This window comes from Watersipora subatra, chromosome 10 (genome assembly GCF_963576615.1).
Source record: "Watersipora subatra chromosome 10, tzWatSuba1.1, whole genome shotgun sequence".
Lineage (NCBI taxonomy): Eukaryota > Metazoa > Bryozoa > Gymnolaemata > Cheilostomatida > Watersiporidae > Watersipora > Watersipora subatra.
In genome coordinates this window covers 58,277,068-58,299,196 of record NC_088717.1, presented here as the reverse complement: position 1 = coordinate 58,299,196, position 22,129 = coordinate 58,277,068, and the positions used below count along the sequence as shown (strand labels likewise).

The window sequence follows — 22,129 nt, the reverse complement described above, 5'->3', positions numbered from 1 at the left end:
TTATGTAAAGCCAGGAGATATTATGCTTATGATGCTTAATTCACGTAGGACAAATTCAGGCAATATTTTATGTAGCTGATTAATGATGTAATGATTCACTAAAATTTCAATAGCTTTGAAGTTGGCTATAAGTGAAAAACTGCTGTAGCAACGAAGTATCTGTGGGATATTATGTAAATATCTTAGGCTTCCTAGTGATTAGCCAGTAATCAGGGACTGGCTTTCATGGAGAGCCAGAGTTTTGGAAGCTAGCTTTTCACAGAAAAGCCGAGGGACTAACAGGTCTCGCTATATAAGAAGGCGTTAAACAGATGCTTGGCAGAAGGCTCAGTGGAGAGCAAGTGAGCTGATCATCTGTATTGATGTGCTTCTACTGACAAGCAATTTGTGCTGTGGAGATCGGACTTGAGAGCCCATTGGGTAGCAGTGAGGCTGCTTATTTGGTTTGCCTACGGGTTGGCAATAGGGACTGCCGTGAGATCGGTGACAGCATTCTGCTGTGGGCGTGTATCGCTGTGGTGGTGAAGGCTGGTGGCAAAGGGGAGGTTGGTGTATCATCGTAGCAGCTTGGTGCTAACAATATCAGTATCTAACAACCAATATTATCTAGCAACATATTAACAACCGATATTAACTATACTAACAACTATTATAACTACTAGTACTATTGGTGAAATCTAGTTTCCCACAAAATGCATAAAACGAATCGCTGCCATAAACTATTAACGGTCGTGATATCTACGGGCCGTTTAAAAACTAGGACATGAAATTTGAGACTAGGTATTGTTTCTATAGAAACCGAGCAGATGAACGGCAAATTCGTGGAGTGCGCATGCAAGTAAAGACAACTACGAACCGATGTATCATTTTTCCTGTATCCGTTGGTTTGCAATAAACTTACGATAACTACAGCGCTAATACGACCAGTGCAGGTAAAGTTTCTGCTTTAGTTGATTAACTGATTAATGAATATGTAGTTGTAACATATAAAATTAGCTTGGTCTTTCTTCGCTGCTACTGCATTTATTACTTATGACCTTATTTTTATGCGTTTATCTATTAGATAGTAAGAAAGTTTTCGAGGTGTTCAAAGTGAATTTGTTCTAGTAGTGAACAGAATATTGAAAATTAAAATGGATTCGAGAGCTTCTAGTAACAGAGATTTTTTTATTTGTATGCCCTGGAAAATATTTGGCTTAGCAGTACTTTCTCCACCCCTTGTTGGCCTAGCCTTTAGCGTTATTTATTCAATATTGTACAACTTTGAGGCTTCCAATTCTACGCATTGCAGGGTGAGAAAACTATAATTGATATATATGTGTACATTTGTGTACAATTGAAATAATGCGTCTGAGGTACTATAATTGTGAACTTTGCAAGCACTTCATGATTGTCCAATAGCCTACTTACTACCACCCAAAATATTTTTCCTGCTTTTATGTATATTGAGCTTATAGTTTTATTAAATATTGGTAATTGTTTTGATATTTCAGATGCTGCTGTTCTCAGGTATGCTAATTAAAGGGATTGTTTAGTGTTCTTATTACATGTTCCTACATCCAATGATATACAGCCCCCCAAGGATAGCCGACGGCTCTCATATGGGCGGGATTTAATGATGGAGCTCTGTTGGGATGAACCCGAACACGGCACCCAAACAAACAAATACGCTGAATAAAGCCCCTTGTAAATTTACAAATATTATGAGCTATAGGGGTTATTTTACTGATCTGTTGGTTTCATTTTGTTGTCAAGTAAATATAGTTGCCCAATATTGTCACCATTATGATCAGTCAGTTGCCATTCACAAGCATTCGTGATATTAATAGTCACAATCGTAAAATACCCCAAATTCGGTTTTGTATTTAGATTTTGAGTATGAAAACTACACTGCACAGCTTTGCCTACTGTCCCATCTTATTGGCCAGGTAAAACAATGTGACAACGATGAAAGACTTTGTCATTTCATATTAGGGATGGCAAAATATTAATCAGAAACTAGAGAAAAAAGGCCGCGGTTCGGGTAATTTTGGGTAAATTATATTCAACTTCAAGCATATACTACGACCTGTACCAATTTCAAAATTAGTAAAATTGGGTAGTTTGAAGTGTTTTATTTTGCATGGATCCATTATTTTGGTTAGGTATTACCCCGACATTGTAGAAATTCAGGGTTTGCTATTGTGAACCGCGGGGTCTACTGACTGAATGAGCTAATGAAACGATAACAGCGAGTCCTGTTTTCCAAAACCTAAAAAAGTAACGCAACCGCCCCGCGAGAATTGTGCTAGCTCCAAAACCCAGGCCAGCACAATCTCAACAGAGCTCCATCATTAAACCCCGCCCATATGAGAGCCGTCGGCTACCCTTGGGAGCTGTATATCAATGCTGCTACATCCCTAGTCCTGGTTAAAGGGAGTAACATTTATGCTGACTGGTTCAAATAGTTAGAGTCTTCAAAAGGTGCTCACAGTAAGAAATAATCGGTCTTTGCTTGTGAAACTACTTTCTGCTGTAATTCTTTAGGTCTGGAATTTCCTACCATCAATTAGTGCCGCTACTGGAACATTTGAACCCCAAAAGTCAGTATGGTGGTGGTGCATTGTAGCCCATACTCCAGCTCGATACTTTGTTTGTGTATGCTATATGACCTTTTACAACACCATCTCAACTATCAGGTGATTCTATGTGCATAAATAATGTTTCTAAGTGTAAAAATGAGGCGTAAGTATAAGTGACATGAAAGTTTATTAAGTATAAACAACTAATGAAAAACAATTTTTATTTTATTCAACTCTTCTTAGTATAACCTTGCACTTACTGTAGGTCATGTTTTAAATATGGTTGCTGATGTGTTACCGTGCAATCTTTATTTTAATCAAAACATAGATGCATATAATGGTATGACAACTCCAATACAATGAGTATAATTGCATAAGCATAGACAACTCTAAATTACTACTTACTAATACATCTCCCTGTTTTGAGGAAAATGAGCAACTTTATAAGTATTCTGAAATTGTGACTAGTAAGAAACACTCAACTATGCAAGACAAAACACAAACATGAATATATACTTCATATAATATAATCACACTAAAATGCAATATAGTTTGAGATTCTACATCGATTGTCATGAAGGCAGTAGGTCAAATCATGACCTTTTGGAGTCTTTGCCATATGAGCACTGAGTCAAAACATGACAACAGTAACATGCAACATGAAAGTGTTTCAGGTCTGCTGCAATCAACACCCCAGCCTATGTATTATTCTATTGCTAACATGTAACATTATTCAATGAAAATACCTATCTACGGCTCATGTCAAAATCAGCAAACCGTTCAGGTGGCTGTATGTCACGTCAAGGTCGAAGTTCCATTCGGCCATCATTCTCTGGGCCATTATCATGTAATGATGACTCAGCGTCTTCACAGTCCATAAAACTGGTGTTGAGATATGAACTACGTTGACCTGATTGCTGTAGAACACGCGACTCACCATCATTGTGACTCATGATATTGCTACCCAGCGAGTTACAATGATAAGATTTCAGTAACTGTCTACGATTTCTGCAAAAACGACGGCCTGTTGCTGGATCTCTTACTACATAAGATCTCGGTGTGTTGGCTTTACTGATCGCCACATAATTCTGGTCAGACCATTCGCCATCTCTACAAATCTGAACTAACAGCTAATTCATTCAGAGGTCTCGATAAAGCAGTGCGATCATAAGCTTGTTTAGCTATTTGCTTCATATTACAATTTATGTTTTGTACATCTTTGTTGTCTATCAAAACATCGTGCAGTGCAGAATCACAGCATGGAACATTGGTTCGTACTTAACGACCTAGCATAATTTCATTAGGGCTGTACCCAGTACCCAGTTTTTGATGCCCTGTACACTATTAAAATTTGGGTTTTCAGACCTAAGAATTTTCTTAGCAGTCTGCACTGCCCTCTCTGCCGAGCCATTTGCTTGTGGGTAGTATGGGCTGCTCATTATATGGGTAATGTCATACATCCTCAGAAAGTGTTTAAATTTGTCACTTGCATACTGTGGCCCATTGTCTGAAACTAGCTCAACTAGCAAACATGCTCATCAGCTTCTGGATTGCTATATGTGTATGTATACTAGGCAAGCTAACTACCTCAATGTACTTGCTGTGCTGATCTTGCACAACCAGATAGTTCTTAGCTTCACGATAAAACAAATCAGTAGATATGCGATACCATTTAGAAGGTGGAGGGTCACTTATGATCATTGGCTCACGTTGGTTAGCACTAGCATGTTTATTGCAATGATCACATAGTTTAGCGAAAGTTTCTATATTTTTTGACATGCCTGGCCACCACACCAATTGACCAGCTCTTTCTCTACATTTACCAACACCCCAGTGCCCTTCATGAACAGACGACAGTATATCTTGTCTTATAGTCACAGGTACTATGATGCGAGTTTTGTAAAGCAACATCCCCTAAGCTGCTGAATGTGAACCCCTTACAGAAACAGTTTGTGCAGGTTTGGTTCTACATCTTTGATATGGTTTGGCCAGCCATGTATAGTATACTGCAGAGCTCTAGTAATTACATTGTCAGCCTTAGATGCAATCCTAATCTTATCTACCCTACTCACAGAAGCCAGAAGATTGCCAACCTTAGAACTAGCATAAAATTCAATATCTTGAGAAAATGCTATTTCATCTGCTGTAACAGTATCACTAGACCCCCTAGATTGTGCATCAGGCAAATACACCTTACTACCAGGTACATATACGGCAACTGGGTTATACCTCATAACCACATGAGTAACCTTTGAAATCTAATAGGTGCCTTGTTGATGTCATTCCCATTTATCAATAGAATCAATGGTTTGTGATCTGTGTGTAACTCGAACTGTTGCAGACCATGCACATACTGATCATACTTCTCACATGCCCAAACGAAAGCAAGCAATTATCTTTCAATATTGGAGTATCGCTTCCCTGTATCTGTCAGAGTTCTGGAAGCGAATGACACACTCTTATCACCCTGTATCAATACACCACCTAGTCCTACAGTAGATGCATCTGCTGTTACAACCACTGGTTTCTTTGGATCATGGTAAGGCAAAGTTTTTGCATTCTTGATCTGCTGGATAATCTTTGTCATTGCACTCTGCTGAGCAGGACCCCAACACCACAAGTTGTCCTTTTTCAACAGATCATTTAGCGGCGCTGTTAGAGTAGACAAACCAGGCACAAAGCGCTGTAAGTAGTTTATTGCACCAAGTACCCTACGCAAACTTTTTACATCAGTAAGTTGGCTGAGACTTTCTATTACCCTAACCTTGTCAGGATCTATGGATACACCTGACTCACTAAATATGTGCCCGAGAAACTACTGATTGTCCCCTATATTGACATTTGCTTTTGTTCAACCGAAGACCAAATGAGGTTATTTTACTCAACACCTGCTTTAGTCTAGCATCGTATTCTTCAATTGTTCTCCCAAACATGACAACACCGTCCTGATAAACAACCACCCCACTCACACCAAGCAGCAGTGACTCCATTGCACGCTGAAACACCTCACTAGCACTTGTAATTCCAAATGGAAGCCGATTGAAGGAAAATCTACCTCTGTGGGTAATAAATGTGGCCAACTTTTGCGATTTTTCATCTAAGCAGATCTAGTAATAACCCGATTTGGCGTCTAGTTGCACCCCCAAATTTAGTTGCTAGCTCGTCAAAGCTTGGAATAAGGTAAAATTCACGTTTTACAGCCATGTTTACTGCTCTGAAATCTACACATATATGCGGAACAATGTTTGAGCACCATTCTGTTGGCTCACAGTTACTGCACGAATCACATTGTCCTCCAGCATGTGATCAATGGCTTGATCAACCCTAGACAACAGGAAAAGGAACTCGCCTAGGCGTAGGTACCGCCACAGGTTTTACATTCTCAATGGTCTGTATATGAGCCACAAATCCTTTTAGCATGCCTAGCTCTCTGACACGAGCTAATAAATGCATGTTGATTGCAGCAGACCTCGACAAAAAGGTTACTGTGACACTAACGTAAACTTTGATACAGTAAGATTTGCCCTGTAATACAGCATTGACATGACAACATCCTAATACAACCATTGAACTATTAGCACTACTCAACTGTATGTCAGGAGGTTTCAAGTCAGGTTTTACATTCAACAAACTATATGAGTCCTCGGTCATCGCTGTGACATCTGCTCCCGTGTCAATCTTGAATTGGATAGGTACATCATCAAATTGTACGTAGCTCTAAATACCAAGGTTGATTGTCGTCCGTTTTTTGTAGGTCCTCTTCAACTTTCATTGTGTCGCAGAAATAATAATAGTCTCTGGGACTGTTGTTGCTAGTAATAGTATGGGTTGCAACCTCGTTGCTGCTCCTCTGTTGTTGTTGTTGTCCTTGATTACTGTCATTAAGCTTGGTAAAACAACATGATGCCCAATGTCCTTATTGCATTTATAGCATTGTGAATCGTACGCAGGATTTTTCTTTGGTGGATGACTTTTACCACAGCGTTTACACTTGTGATTAGTCGGGTCAGCTTTCTGTGAATGGCCCTTTCTGCCATGTTTACCTTTTCCACCAGTTCTCAATTCATCATTCTCAGCAGGTCTTTGTTGACTTATTGCTAACACTTCCTACCTGCACATTTCTGACTACACTTGCTTGGTCTGTTTGATCATCATTATAGCTTTAGCTAATTTTAGATCAGCCTCTAGCTGTAGCTTTCGAGATAGTTCTCTGTCCATTATCTCAACCGCTAATCTTTCTCGTATTTGTTCGTCCTTGTTATCGAATTCTGCATCAGCAGCAAGTTTATACAATTATCTAATGTAATTCTCACTCGACTCCTGTGGGGTTTGTGACCTTGAAGGAAAGAGAGATCTTAGATGTATCAAATTCTTCTGTGAAGTAAAGTAATCAATAAACATCCGACTTACTTTAGCATAGCTTTTCTTATCTCCAGCTTTATTGAATGAAAAGCAGCTGAATATCGTTTTTGCCTCTCTCCCCATTAGTTACAAGAGCATCGCCACTTGCACCTCACCATCCTCTTTATTCAGCTTAGAGACAAGGCGGTACAAATTAAAAGTGTTCATCCACTCTGTGAACTTACTGGCATCAGCAAAGTCGAAATTAGGAGGATTCAGCTTAGACATACTCGATTGCACCAGATTATTTATTACAAATCAGAATTTACAAAATGTTCGCGCTGCCACCACGATGTGTTACCGTGCAATCTTTATTTTAATCAAAACATCAATGCATATAATGGTATGACAACTCCAATACAATGAGTATAATTGCATAGGCATAGACAACTCCAAATTACTACTTACTAAAACAGTTGCCTGGTTAGGTATCGGTGTTTGTTAGTAACTGGCTGCCTCAAAGTTCTGGCGTCAGACACGTACTGTAGCAGCTGCAGAGTTTCACAACAAAATTGAAGCAACATGGTAGATAATTTTTACTATATGCAAAACTGCCATACATATTTTGTAGTAAAATAATATCTTTATCTAGACACAAAACCTATAGAATGAAGCAAAATTCTTCACATTAGTTTATATGCATGCCATATGCATTTTTATGATAGTTTCTTAAATAAATTGCTGTAAGAGGTTGTTTGAACTTGTAGAGTAAACTATATGTTCTTCTTGCCTCAGATGTTTCTTTGATCACAAGACAGATTTATGGGCTAAAGGCTGCTGCATAAACTGGCTTACCTTTATACAAATATGTACTACTTAGGTGGAGACAAGATAACTCCATCTACATCATCGCATGTGTTATATTGAAAATGGTAGAAATAACTGCACTGTTCCTTCTCACGCTGGTCAGCTCCGCATCTAATTTCGGTTAGTTGACTTTTACCCATTTTTGAGCCTCATGACAGTCTTTCACCAATTTTTGCGGTATTTTTTTAGCTATCGATGTCATTGTATGAGACAATTTTCTCTCTTTAACGCATAACTTATCTTTATGTTCACTTTGTGTGAACCATATTTTTTATTCTATTAAAGTGCATCCAAATGTCACTACTCATTTGGATTTTTTTCTCACATGGCAACACTTCTGCTGAAAATAGCGACATAGCATGAATACATTTATAGTGTGTTTATATTGTTTTGTTACAGTTAAAACCATTTACTTTAACTGCTAATATTGTCTCCTGTCTATATATATATAATTTCAATTATATTCTAAGTTTGATTGAAATCAACATTCTACATTACTGATGTTGGTCTGCTCAAATAGCCAGGAATTACTTGTAGCAAACTGTCTACTCATAGGGAGTGGATTAGTAGTTCTATCTAAGGTTTACCTACTAGCCCCCCAGATATGTGATTCCTCTTTGAGTAAAATTTCATGATCAACTAGTCTTTTGATAGACTCAGATGACGTCATATTGCACACACTTGGTTACTGATGAGCATAATTAGATTGAGTTACCTGCGTAGACTTTGGTAACATGGTGGTTGCTATCACTGTAGGTTGTTTTTCATAACAACCTCTTGGCAACATACCTAATTTGTCTCTCATTTGCAAAGTTTCAGCTTTGTCAACTGTATTGCGAAGCATCCGCTAATAGTGATATAGCTACACCATTTTAATCCTGTCAAAAAAACTGGAGTGCCCCAGCAAAAAATATAGCTCGCATTTTTATGTTTTTGTTCAACAATATGAAGATATTTATTTGATTCTTGAAGGGCAATTTCATACTGTGAATTAATTTAGTGATCAAGTTTGTAAATTTGGATGAAGGTAATTGTTTTTATTTTTAGGCCTTCACAAATCTTCATTTCTCACCTTCATAATAGCATCACTGTTATACATGGCTGGTACCATTCTCCTCCAAGCATCACTTGTTAAGGATACTAAAAGCAGGATGGTAAGTCAGATGTGTACAAGTCGGAGATATGTAAGTTGAGTCAAGAACTCAACAACACAATGGTACAGATATGATACAGACGTGGTACAAATATGGTACAGATGTGGTACAGATATGGTACAGATGTGGTACAGATATGGTGCATATGTGGTACAGATGTGGTACAGATATGGTACAGATGTGGTACAGATATGGTACAGGTGTGGTACAGATGTGGTACAGATGTGGTACAGATATGGTACAGATGTGGTACAGATATGGTGCATATGTGGTACAGATGTGGTACAGATATGGTACAGATGTGGTACAGATATGGTACAGGTGTGGTACAGATGTGGTACAGATGTGGTACAGATATGGTACAGATGTGGTACAGATATGGTGCATATGTGGTACAGATGTGGTACAGATATGGTACAGATGTTGTACAGTAATATACCTCACAGACATGGTACAGTAATATACCTCACAGACATGGTACAGTAATAATACCTCACAGACATGGTACAGTAATATACCTCACAGATATGGTACAGTAACATACCTCACAGACATGGTACAGTAATATACCTCACAGACATGGTACAATAATATACCTCACAAATATGGTACAGTCCAACCTTCACTTATCATCACCTCTACTGCTCTACATAAATATTTGAAATTATGTGAAGACGAACATTACAGAACTAAAAACAGATCTATTGACATTTTAACAAAAACAATTTTATATCTTTCGCATAGTTCTCAGTCATCCCTACATTTAATGCTTTTAATTTTCTTGCAAAAAACAAACATTTAACATTCGATCCACCTGTTTTCTGCTGTCTGTGCAAGTTTGAAGAGCGCTTACACCTGTTTAGGATCCATGACAGCTTGTCTTATATTACATTGTACTATATTACAGCTGCGCAAATCTCTTGGTTATAAGAAGATATTCTTTACCGCTAACATGCTGACTATATTTACTGCTGGGTACACGTATTGGAGGCACAATACTTACTGTGAGCCTGGAGGTTGGTACATATTATGACTAGGTTAGTGTATCAGATGCAACCACTAACTACCCGCTAGTGACAGGTCTCGTTGACAAATGCCTGTCATACACAATAAGCGTTCCTACAACGTAAATGATCTGTTCCGGGAATGTTTACGTTATAGGGAATTTACGTTATACGAGCCGTAACATGCATGTACATTGTCTAATACGTTCCAAGATATTTCCAAACTCACCCATTTGGCCATACCGAAAAGAAAAACTAGACTTCACTCATGAATTTGTTTGTCATACCGTAACTGCAGTATTATTGGTTTACATCAACAACTTTTTTCTTTATCCTATCACTTTCATAAGTTTTATGGTTCATGATTTCAGTAATTTTATAATAAATTAAGTACATTTTTGAACAAATATTGTATACGACTATAATAAATTAAAAAAAAAAAATTTAATCATAATAGGAGCGGTGTGTACCTGTCCTTGGTCTATCTATCTTTAGGAGGGTCAAGGTTAAGACAGAAGGTATCTTTCAATGATACTCCAACTCATGACATTCAGGTTGGTATCCTGGCGCTGTAATACCCGCACCAATTGATTGGCTTTAAGGATTTCAGAACAATTGCAACTACTTATTCTCTGTTTTGTCAACACTTCTGATTATCTATCCTGGCTAGATTGTCATGGAACTTGTGTGACTGTATAATAGAGATAACGCTATACGTACACCGTTTTGTCTCACGAATGTGGCAAAAAGCTACAAGATTATCGCTATTCAAATCGAATTTGAAAAATTGCATCGATTTGATACTTGATGAAATTTTTTACGTTGTACGAATAAAAAATTTACACAAATTTTTAAGTTATGTGAAATGTACGTTATTGTATGTACACGTTATAGCAGCGTCTACTGTACCAGCGATGGGATTCCATATGGCACCTTCAGTTTTTATGTATCTTGGTAATCGTAATTATATTGATCACAACGTATAGGAGAGTGTGTTTGGCTGGGACAATGTTAACTCTCCTAGTACAACTATTCCTAATAGTTTCCATCTTACTATTTATAGTAGTATTGAGAAAGGAGTGAGTCAGGGGTAAAGTCAAACAAATCAAGTTTCATGTGTTCATCTTGTCAAATAAACTTGCACTTTCAGAAAACAGAATTCATTATACCTCTGAAAACTACTGTAAAACCTCTATATGGGTGCAATGGTGCTGTATTTTTTAACCTTTCTCCTATTAGTGTTCTATTAGAGGTGATGAATTAGAGGTGATGAATTAGAGGATGGCAGTTTAGTTTTCGACTAGCTGGTCAGAATTTTTCAGAATACGACTCAAGATATCTCTGAAAACTACCGTAAAACTTGTATTTGCGTACAATGGTGCTGTATTTTTCAACCTTTCTCCTATAGTGGTGTTCTATTAGAAGTAATGTTCAATTAAAGGATGGCAGTTTAGTTTGCAACTAGTCAGAATTTTGAAATTTTTTATAAATTCATCCCTTTTATTGGTGAAGCAATGCTCTCCCTTGGGCAAAACGACTTTAATGCCGTCGGCATCAGCATTTCTGTTAAACAGTTTTTATACGTCGAAGTATCAGGAGTATACATATACCCATATATTGACTGAGTTGAACAAAGGACTACTTTGAGTGAAACAGTCGACAGATACAGTTATTACTTATTTCCACAGTGTTGCTTTTAAAGTTTTGTGGGAAACACCGAAAAATTAGAAATTGGGAGTTAAAAAATGAACTTCGACATGCCGTAGCATTGGCTGCTATTATACCATGCGCTGTTCCTGAAGCGTATTCTCATCATTTATCAAAATGTTTTAAAAACTTCATAACAGGTTATAAACCACCTTATAGACAAATGCAAAGACAATGGATCAAATTTCAACATTAGTAATGTCGAATCTAAGTGTAGTTTTGATGATTATGATTATCGATCTTTTCATGCACACTGTCCTTAAGACCATGAGAACCACCAGCTACAATGGAAAAATTAATTGTTACTGCTTATATAACCTTGCTAACCGAGTCATTATTAGTATCATTTTGGGGACACTTCTACTGATCACTTTCTATTATGGGTTCGTAAAGATTAAACATCATGAATATCAAAGTGGCGGTCTAATAGAGGTGGCATTCAATTAAAGGGTGGCGCTGTATTTTATAGTTGTTCAAATAAAGGTGGCATTCAAATATAGGTTTATGATAATTCACTTCGCTTTGCTTAACACTTTACGTAATACATATTTCTTTCATGGTTCTGCTATTTACATATATAGCTCCACTTCCTACTGCTGTATTATCCATGGCATCACTTTGTGATTTGCGTAAAATAATAATTTGTTAATTGCACAGACTTCCTTGTAGTCTGAATGTTTGTGTAAGATGACTCCTTCAAGTCTAATATGGAATAACTCTAACCTAGAAATCTACTGCCATGTTTTACAGTTTATTCCTTGTTTGGATTGAGTGAATACCTGGTTGTGATTTTCAACATAGCCTTTCATGCTACTGGCATCCTTGACTTTTCTTCATTCCAGCCTCTCCCTCAGTCACAGGTGAAATGCTCTGTTCTGCTAGATAAATGATTTTACATGGTCTAGCTAGCTACAATCATTTTATATGATAAAGTTGGTCCATAAATCTTCAGATAGTTTTAGTACGCCTTTGAAATATTTTTCTACTGTTAGCCCAGCGAATCATCCTTTTGTTACTCCGGTACCCTGGCACCGAACACTATTATTTAGGAATTAATGAATTTCCAGCCACAGATTCCCACTTCCAGTTTTTTATGACAGCTTACTTGAATGTTGTAGGCTACAGAAAAGGTTGATCACATGCTGGTCTAGGGTTCGGCATCGTCTTTCTGCAGCTGCAATATCGTGAAAGGATAATTGTATCTTACAAAGTTTTACATTCCTATGCATTTTACTGGATTGGTTGTGGAGTAATTACATATTTTATATTGTAGTTCACTAATCAGTTTAGTTGTTAGTATTTTTACTGTTTTTATTTTCAATGCTCATTATTGTATATTGTTTTGTTTAAGTTTTTATCTCTAATACAATATAATTGATGGCTACCTTCAAGACTGTGTCGAAGACTAATGTTTTACTGTAAGAGGGGAGATTTCTTCCTATCATTGTAAACAGAGGGACAGCTAGACTCTGTCATGTAATGTAGCCAGTGATAGATTGGTTAGACCTTTCACACTCTCATTTCATTAAAGTTGAAATACAAGGATGTCTAGTTTCACCGCATCACATCAGGCCGGTATCAACTAGTGGTTTATTGTAGTAAAACTCTGTAGAGGAGTTGGACTGCTCGATCCTTGTGCAGGCCGTGGTTGGTTCTGTTGTTCTGATACAGCCATCAGGTTGGACAAAAGATCGCCAGCCTTGAACTTCTTCACATCATTGATATGTAGTCCAGCTGATTTTGGTACACCTGATACGACACTCTCCTTGCTCTGCTTGGCAGTGCTGTCATTCTAAAAAGAACTCGACAGTCTCGACATCTTACACAAATACTCATACCGGTAAGATGACTGAAATGTCTCTACCACACCTGCTGGCTACAGGCTCGTAATAAATTTTATGATACTTTGATCGAGTGACTAGCTGCATACATTTGAACATGCAACATGTAGGTAGACTGGTAGCGGCAGATAGACGGTATTAACGCCTTTTTGCTACTCATCCCAAGTCCCTCACTCTATACTTAAGTAAGAATATGTGCGATATAAACAATGTAGTGTGGCATACATGTACAGTGGTGTGCATAAACTTGGAATCACATTATTTTGTTCACTCTATATCGAATGGATCTTCCATTTGCTTTCTATTTTCCCGCCAATTATGATGCCATGCCAGATATTATATATCAATCTGATCAGCAGAAGATGTGCTTTCAAACAATGCATTGATTGATTTAACACAATCATTTCTGTGTGATTTATATTAATCCTATTAAACAGATTAGCAATTTTATCTGGTCTTGTACGTAATCTGGTTATAACAGGTTAGCACAAACCTTCCCAGCTGAGAAAGTTTACTGCTTGTCAAATTTCAAAGAAAGTGAAATATCCTAAATCCCATCATGATGGCATTTCAGTTATGCAATTTGCTGACTGTTGCATATTTAAAGCAGGACACTTAAAGTCTTATTCATTCTCAGTTTAACTTTGAACTCAGTTTGACTTTGAACTTTACCATGCCTAAAGTGTTATCTACAGAGAGAAGAGCCATCATTCTGCACCTTCACAAACAGCAAAAGACCCAAAGACAGATAGCTGCGGAAGTTGGTTGTTCTCAGAAGGCAGTCTACACAGCAATCAAGACTTGGACCTCCAATGGCAGTCTTAAACCCACCTACTCTGCTGGACGACCCAAGAAGACGACTATCCGTGAAGATTGGTACCTGGTACGAAGATCCCTCGCTGACAGACATCTGAACAGTACTCAACTTTGTAAGGAGATCAAGGACAACAGAGATATTGAGATTCACCCCAGTACAGTGCGAAGAAGACTGCTTGCAAATGGTTTGAAAGGCTGCAAGGCAAGGCGCAAGCCCTTAGTTTCTGAGAAACAGCGAAAGCGTCGTCTAGAGTGGGCTAAAGATAAACGGTTCTGGACAACAGCCCAATGGCAAAGGGTCTTGTTCAGTGATGAGTCAACATTTACCATCCAAAACCACTCTGGAAATTGTTATGTGAGGAGACGACCTGGAGAGGAGTACAGCCCGGCTTGTACGCTACCAACCATCAAGCACCTTACTGGAGTCATGGTATGGGGTTGCATGACAGCTTTTGGTGCGGGAAGACTCTCCATTTGTGAAGGCATGATGAATGGAGACAAATACATCAAGACCATGGAAGATGTCATGCTTCCAAGTGCTCGGAGCCTGTTCACCAGCAACGACCAACCCTGGTACTACCAGGATGACAATGCACCGTGCCAAGAGAGTCAAGGAGTGGATGACCAGAAGTAATGTGAGGGTAATAGACTGGCCAGCACAAAGCCCTGACCTGAATCCCATTGAAAATCTTTGGCAGCGTATTGATGTGATAGTTAGCAAAGATAAACCAAAGACAAAACGGGAGCTCATAGAGAAGATTATTCATGCTTGGCATCACATCATCACTCCTGAAGAGCTCAGAAAGTTGGTAAACAGCATGCCTCGACGGTGTCAGATGGTGATCAAGAACATGGGCTGGCCAATAAAATACTAATGCTCAGCTCAAGACACCTTACCAGTCCTTCTGAAGACCAACAATAACCCAACAGCCCTTTTCAGGGCCACCAATTTGTATAAAAGAGTTTGTTTGTATCCTATTTTATCAATTTTCACTAACAACATTCATAGCCTGCAATAAGTCTGCCTTTCGGTAGATCCACCCCCAGCAATAAAAATCTGAGAATATTTTCAAATATTCGGCATCATCTTGTTCTTCAGAATTTTCCCTTTCAAGTGATATATATATTGATGGGGTTGAGGCACTTAACTCCAAAGAATTTCTTAGACAACAGCATATAAACATACATATTTGAAGATTTAACTGGTGATTCCAAGTTTATGCACACCACTGTATATCAACTGTATATACATTAGTACATGTAGATTAACCATATAAAACTATATATATATTAACAATATACTAACTTTAAAATTAACCAATATAGAAATACTTATCACTGGCTAAAAAGTACAAATTGACCACAAGAAAATGTGCATAGAGACCATCCAACCCACTGTGACACTCAAATAGCTTTTGCTATTTCCTGCGTTGAGCAATAAGATAGGACACTAGAGTAGAATGAAAAGCTTCGCTTGACAACATCCAGAACACACCGCCAGCGATAAGGAGCTCTTCAACTGGGGAGGTGAGATTAACAAACTGGCACACAAAAGCACCAGTAATGCTAATAGTTAAAGACTCAATGGGTAGAGTAACACTTCTACCACATGGTAGGCTTGAGCACTTAATAGCGATGGTCATCTATCAGTATTGCGGAAGGCTGCTCTATATACATACATTGTGCATAACATATATAAACACTTGTTTCATGTTGTATACATGTAAATGAAGTATATACGCTTGAAACAGATTTGTGGTTATTACACTAATAGATACGTGCTCTTTATATCTTATACTATGGCCACAAGATGATCTCAGATACTTGCATTTAAACCGGTCTAGTCTGCTATATGTATGGTCTAGTGTGCTATGGTCTAGTCTGCTATGGTCTAGTGTGCTATGGTCTTGTCTGCTATGGTCTAGTCCGCTATGGTCTAGTGTGCTATGGTCTAGTCTGCTATGGTCTCGTCTGCTATGGTCTCGTCTGCTATGGTCTAGTCTGCTATGGTCTAGTGTGCTATGGTCTAGTCTGCTATGGTCTCGTCTGCTATGGTCTAGTCTGCTATGGTCTAGTGTGCTATGGTCTAGTCTGCTATGGTCTCGTCTGCTATGGTCTTGTCTGCTATGGTCTAGTCTGCTATGGTCTAGTGTGCTATGGTCTTGTCTGCTATGGTCTAGTGTGCTATGGTCTTGTCTGCTATGGTCTTGTCTGCTATGGTCTAGTGTGCTATGGTCTAGTCCGCTATGGTCTAGTGTGCTATGGTCTAGTCTGCTATATGTATGGTCTAGTGTGCTATGGTCTCGTCTGCTATGGTCTAGTCTGCTATGGTCTAGTGTGCTATGGTCTAGTCTGCTATATGTATGGTCTAGTGTGCTATGGTCTCGTCTGCTATGGTCTAGTCTGCTATGGTCTAGTGTGCTATGGTCTAGTCTGCTATGGTCTAGTACGCTATGGTCTAGTCTGCTATGGTCTAGTCTGCTATGGTCTAGTGTGCTATGGTCTAGTCCGCTATGGTCTAGTGTGCTATGGTCTAGTCTGCTATGGTCTCGTCTGCTATGGTCTCGTCTGCTATGGTCTAGTCTGCTATGGTCTAGTGTGCTATGGTCTAGTCTGCTATGGTCTCGTCTGCTATGGTCTAGTCTGCTATGGTCTAGTGTGCTATGGTCTAGTCTGCTATGGTCTCGTCTGCTATGGTCTTGTCTGCTATGGTCTAGTCTGCTATGGTCTAGTGTGCTATGGTCTTGTCTGCTATGGTCTAGTGTGCTATGGTCTTGTCTGCTATGGTCTTGTCTGCTATGGTCTAGTGTGCTATGGTCTTGTCTGCTATGGTCTAGTGTGCTATGGTCTTGTCTGCTATGGTCTAGTGTGCTATGGTCTTGTCTGCTATGGTCTTGTCTGCTATGGTCTAGTGTGCTATGGTCTAGTGTGCTATGGTCTAGTGTGCTATGGTCTAGTGTGCTATGGTCTAGTCCGCTATGGTCTAGTGTGCTATGGTCTAGTCTGCTATGGTCTCGTCTGCTATGGTCTCGTCTGCTATGGTCTAGTCTGCTATGATCTAGTGTGCTATGGTCTAGTCTGCTATGGTCTCGTCTGCTATGGTCTCGTCTGCTATGGTCTAGTCTGCTATGGTCTAGTGTGCTATGGTGTTGTCTGCTATGGTCTAGTGTGCTATGGTCTTGTCTGCTATGGTCTTGTCTGCTATGGTCTAGTGTGCTATGGTCTTGTCTGCTATGGTCTAGTGTGCTATGGTCTTGTCTGCTATGGTCTAGTGTGCTATGGTCTTGTCTACTATGGTCTTGTCTGCTATGGTCTAGTGTGCTATGGTCTAGTGTGCTATGGTCTTGTCTGCTAAGGTCTAGTGTGCTATGGTCTCGTCTGCTATGGTCTAGTGTGCTATGGTCTAGTGTGCTATGGTCTAGTCCGCTATGGTCTAGTGTGCTATGGTCTTGTCTGCTATGGTCTAGTGTGCTATGGTCTTGTCTGCTATGGTCTTGTCTGCTATGGTCTAGTGTGCTATGGTCTAGTGTGCTATGGTCTAGTCTGCTATATGTATGGTCTAGTGTGCTATGGTCTCGTCTGCTATGGTCTAGTCTGCTATGGTCTTGTCTGCTATGGTCTAGTGTGCTATGGTCTTGTCTGCTATGGTCTAGTGTGCTATGGTCTTGTCTGCTATGGTCTTGTCTGCTATGGTCTTGTCTGCTATGGTCTAGTGTGCTATGGTCTAGTGTGCTATGGTCTAGTGTGCTATGGTCTAGTCTGCTATGGTCTCGTCTGCTATGGTCTAGTCTGCTATAGTCTAGTGTGCTATGGTCTTGTCTGCTATGGTCTAGTGTGCTATGGTCTTGTCTGCTATGGTCTTGTCTGCTATGGTCTAGTGTGCTATGGTCTAGTGTGCTATGGTCTAGTCTGCTATATGTATGGTCTAGTGTGCTATGGTCTCGTCTGCTATGGTCTAGTCTGCTATGGTCTTGTCTGCTATGGTCTCGTCTCCTATGGTCTAGTGTGCTATGGTCTAGTGTGCTATGGTCTAGTCTGCTATATGTATGGTCTAGTGTGCTATGGTCTCGTCTGCTATGGTCTAGTGTGCTATGGTCTAGTCTGCTATGGTCTAGTGTGCTATGTATGGTCTAGTGTGCTATGGTCTAGTCTGCTATGGTCTCGTCTGCTATGGTCTAGTCTGCTATGGTCTAGTCCGCTATGGTCTAGTGTGCTATGGTCTCGTCTGCTATGGTCTAGTCTGCTATGGTCTTGTCTGCTATGCTCTATTCTGCTATGTATGGTCTAGTCCGCTATGGCCTAGTACGCTATGGTCTAGTCTGCTATAGTCTAGCTTGCTATGTATGGTCTAGTCTGCTATGTATGGTCTAGTCTGCTATGGTCTAGTCTGTTATGGTTTAGTCCGCTATGGTCTAGTCTGCTATAGCCTAGTCTGCTATGGTTTAGTCTAGCAAAGTATGACTCAAGTGCTACATATAAATGGATGTGTTAATATATCTGCACCTTATCCTGTACATTCAGTTCACAGATGACGTCAAACATCTTGTCCAGGTCTTCTCTTATTGCTTTATATTCTGCCATGTTTTCTTCGAGAGCTGTCAGAATCATTAGATAATTTTCGAGTTTGTCAACAGTGATCAGGTTCTTCAGTTCAGGCGCGTGTACAGGTGTTTGCTTACTTAATTCTACATTTTTGATTGCCTCTTCTGCCTGGATGATTGGAATGTGGGTCACCTACAAAAACCTTCAAGCTGCATTCCTTGATAATCTTCAGTCTATGTGTCACTTTTACCATCTCTGATCGGTGCTAAACTGCATAATAGCTAATCCACTTTAAACATTTTCTAGTGTCAGCTATGCATCACATATTTCTCATAAATGACTGCATTGTTCTATTGAGGAAAGATGAGGAAAATAACATTCTTACCATTGCTCATCGCAGCCATTCACCAAAGTTTGCTCTACTTGACACAAATACTTGTTTGATGAATTGATTACACTAGAACAGGGGTCGGCAACCTCTTCTACTAAAAGAGCCATTTGGACCCGTTTTCCACAAAAAATAACGCAATGGGAGCCACAAACCCCCTTTGATATTTTTAATTTAAAAATAAACTATATGTAACTTTTTTGTTCAACTTTTAATGCTTTTATACCATTTTTACACCATAAAACGCAAAGGTGTGGCATGTATAATGATTTAACTGCTGAGAAAACAAGATTACACTTTTTCAAAGAACAATAAAATAACTTTGGCGGTTTTATTGGCGCATAAATTGTTATAAGGTGTACTACCTGCATTAGTGTTGTTGTTTGTCAGTAGTGTTGTTGACATAATATCAGAAGGTATCTTGTAGCGATCTGGCCCTCTGTGCGAATCCGGTAGTACATTTTTCTGTACTTTTATGTTAAAGTTAAAGCCACGTGACGATCATGTGATAAGATACTAATAATAATAGAACAAATAATGACGCATAACAAACGACAATGTTTGATTTATCACCATAATTACATTTTCTTAATTTATATTACAAAATCTAGGGATAAAGCTTCTATATTTTCATGAATTACTTGGCATATGGTGAAAAAGGAAAAAAATTCAAAATCAAAGAGAGCCCCAGTGAGGGGATAAAAGAGCCGCATGCGGCTCCGGATCTGCAGGTTGCTGACCCCTGCACTAGAACATTCCAGGCATTACATAGCAACAATCGGTTTGAAAAATAAAAATCGAGCCCTCACCTCTTGATCTTGCTGTACGTAGTCATTCAAAGCATCGTCAGCTTTATTTTCGGCTTTTATGTCTTTCATAGCGATCTCGAGGTTAGTCACAACTGCCGCTACCGCTAGGTTGGCAAACACAAACGCTCCAACAGTGATTGCTAGTATAAGGTAAAGCATCCCCACTATTCCAATCCATGGCTGAGTTTTACCAGCTTCCTTGAAGGCATCAAATATATCTAGCCAGCCATCTTGAGTGACGCAGATGAACAACGAAAACATTGCCAAGTTCAAATCACCAAAGTATTCAGGAATATCCTTGCCAAACAGGGTGATGCCGGCAACGGCGAAAACAATAAGTATAATGCACATGACAAGGGCGATGTTGAACATGTCAGGAAGGGACTGCAGAACCGTCTGCACGACTAAGGATAAACCTTGAAGGCCACTGATACTGCGGAGACTGCGCGCTGCTCGTAGTACTCGAAGTATGCGGAGAATCCGACTGGTGCCGAGGTATTGAAAAGCGGGTCCAAGGAGTAAAGCAGCAACAATGATGAAATCGATGACATTCCAGCCAACTTTCCAGAAAATGAAGAAACCGTAATACCACTTGAAGATTATCTCAGCAACAAAGACTGTGAGCACAAACTGATCCAATATAGAGAAGATGTATGCATAATCCTTGCCCTGAAATGAAACAATATGACCTTGCAACATCCAATACAACTATTAACTATTACACTTACATCTAGTTACAAATGTGTTTCACTGACTGCTACATCACGTCTGACATACACTTATACAAACAATGTTACTAGTGTATAGTGAAATTACAATCATATTCTTTCAATAGTGCACTAAATATAGGCTAGGTAAAGTACAGCAAGGCCTACAAACACTGGCATTCTTCATTGTGCTAGACGCAACGTCTTTGTTAACAGATGATGAATTGCTGTCCAGCTTATAGCGAGCCTTAGCAGAGATGACTCATGTTTTGCTTTTTGACTAGTGACCTGATTTGAAAAAACTAACAAATATATTATATTTGGTTTTCCTTTGCTCGCTGTTTTGTTTTTGTATTCACTGCTTATAAATTGCTCACTTGGAAATTGCTGAATATTGTTACTTCAGTCTTGATGGTGATTATGATAAAACAAAATCAATACAAACATCAGAGAAGACCTTTCAAAAGTCAGTTCGCTATACAGTTACAATAAGCATAAACACGAAGTACCAACAACACCACCTGCCACGAACCAGCTGCTCATGGGTCTGCACACCAATAATTATAGCATTGGAGATGATGAGTAAGAGAATCAGCCCTCTAAATACAGTGCTTGGTAACATTCTCCCCACGAGGCTGTTAAGGGCTTCCGCCTCTATGGCTGATGCTTCTCTGTCTATGACATCATGTATATCTTCCAGCGGTGCCTACAAAAACATATTTGTGATAACAACTCCAAAAAAGTAATTTACTTGAAAGAATTCTGAAATGACTGAAACTATCAGCATGTTTACGTGTCAGCATATGTAACAGACAGACAGTCTTTACATTGCCTCACTCACATACTATACGCATATATATGCTTTACACCATGCAGGCTAGTAAAAATCAAGATCGGTTAATGGAGCATGATCAACCATAAATTAACTAAAATTAGTTACTATGGTTATTCATGGCAAGAACATCAGGCTTGAAGCATTCAACTGATGAAGTTACTTAGATAAATGTGAGAAGATCTTAAACAATCCTATGCATTATCTGTATATCATGATATAATGAAGGATACAATGAAAACATGAAGTTATATAAACTTGCCTGTTCAGATTTGAAGAGTTCCTTAGCAGCAGTCGCAACTCCAGACTTACTGGCTTGCTGCTGCTCTTGAACTGCGGCATCATCAAACAGAAACCTCCTTGGAACCTCTGGTATGAAGTCCTCATCAGCGGGTTTCAGTTTGACCGGCATGCTGTCATAAGCTTAAATTTTACCAATCTACTTTAAGCCAGTCAACAGTGTGCCTGTGTAGAGATCATTCAGCTCTACGTTTCGGAAAGCACAACGTAGATTTTGTGTAAAGCTGATGAGAGACATACCGCTTATTCAATGACCAATA

The 22,129-nt window shown here is 39.1% G+C and overlaps 2 protein-coding genes across 3 annotated transcripts; one reads left to right on the top strand and one right to left on the bottom strand.

Moving 5' to 3' along the window:
• Nucleotides 1–1,064: 1,064 nt before the first annotated feature.
• Nucleotides 1,065–13,040, top strand: LOC137407338 (post-GPI attachment to proteins factor 2-like). 2 transcript variants are annotated; one of them, XM_068093961.1, is made up of 8 exons: nucleotides 1,160–1,292; nucleotides 1,494–1,509; nucleotides 2,527–2,678; nucleotides 7,783–7,889; nucleotides 8,817–8,923; nucleotides 9,831–9,939; nucleotides 12,385–12,494; nucleotides 12,753–13,037. In XM_068093961.1, the coding sequence occupies exons 3-8, from the start codon at nucleotides 2,647–2,649 to the stop codon at nucleotides 12,783–12,785; spliced, it is 498 nt and encodes a 165-aa protein (XP_067950062.1). In that variant the 5' UTR covers nucleotides 1,160–1,292; nucleotides 1,494–1,509; nucleotides 2,527–2,646; the 3' UTR covers nucleotides 12,786–13,037. The 2 variants fall into 2 exon arrangements, with proteins under 2 accessions (XP_067950061.1, XP_067950062.1); XM_068093960.1 differs by lacking the exon at nucleotides 1,494–1,509 and having other exon boundaries at nucleotides 1,065–1,292; nucleotides 12,753–13,040.
• A 171-nt stretch (nucleotides 13,041–13,211) lies between these two features.
• LOC137407267 (cation channel sperm-associated protein 4-like) lies at nucleotides 13,212–21,981 on the bottom strand. The gene is made up of 5 exons (XM_068093874.1): nucleotides 21,832–21,981; nucleotides 21,270–21,443; nucleotides 20,031–20,699; nucleotides 18,795–19,025; nucleotides 13,212–13,426 (listed from the first exon to the last, which is right to left on the bottom strand). The coding sequence occupies exons 1-5, from the start codon at nucleotides 21,979–21,981 to the stop codon at nucleotides 13,217–13,219; spliced, it is 1,434 nt and encodes a 477-aa protein (XP_067949975.1). The 3' UTR covers nucleotides 13,212–13,216.
• Nucleotides 21,982–22,129: the final 148 nt, after the last annotated feature.

What these genes read in the sequence shown, in the direction of transcription:
- LOC137407338 (XM_068093960.1), top strand. Translation starts at nt 1,134, where the DNA reads ATGGATTCGAGAGCTTCTAGTAACAGAGATTTTTTTATTTGTATGCCC. An exon ending in CCAATTCTACGCATTGCAGG is followed by an intron (nt 1,293 to 2,526) that starts GTGAGAAAACTA and finishes GTAATTCTTTAG; the next exon opens with GTCTGGAATTTCCTACCATC. An exon ending in AGCCTCTCCCTCAGTCACAG is followed by an intron (nt 12,495 to 12,752) that starts GTGAAATGCTCT and finishes TGAATGTTGTAG; the next exon opens with GCTACAGAAAAGGTTGATCA.
- LOC137407267 (XM_068093874.1), bottom strand. Translation starts at nt 21,981, where the DNA reads ATGCCGGTCAAACTGAAACCCGCTGATGAGGACTTCATACCAGAGGTT. An exon ending in AACTCTTCAAATCTGAACAG is followed by an intron (nt 21,444 to 21,831) that starts GCAAGTTTATAT and finishes ATGTTTTTGTAG; the next exon opens with GCACCGCTGGAAGATATACA. An exon ending in ACGTACAGCAAGATCAAGAG is followed by an intron (nt 19,026 to 20,030) that starts GTGAGGGCTCGA and finishes AGGTTTTTGTAG; the next exon opens with GTGACCCACATTCCAATCAT.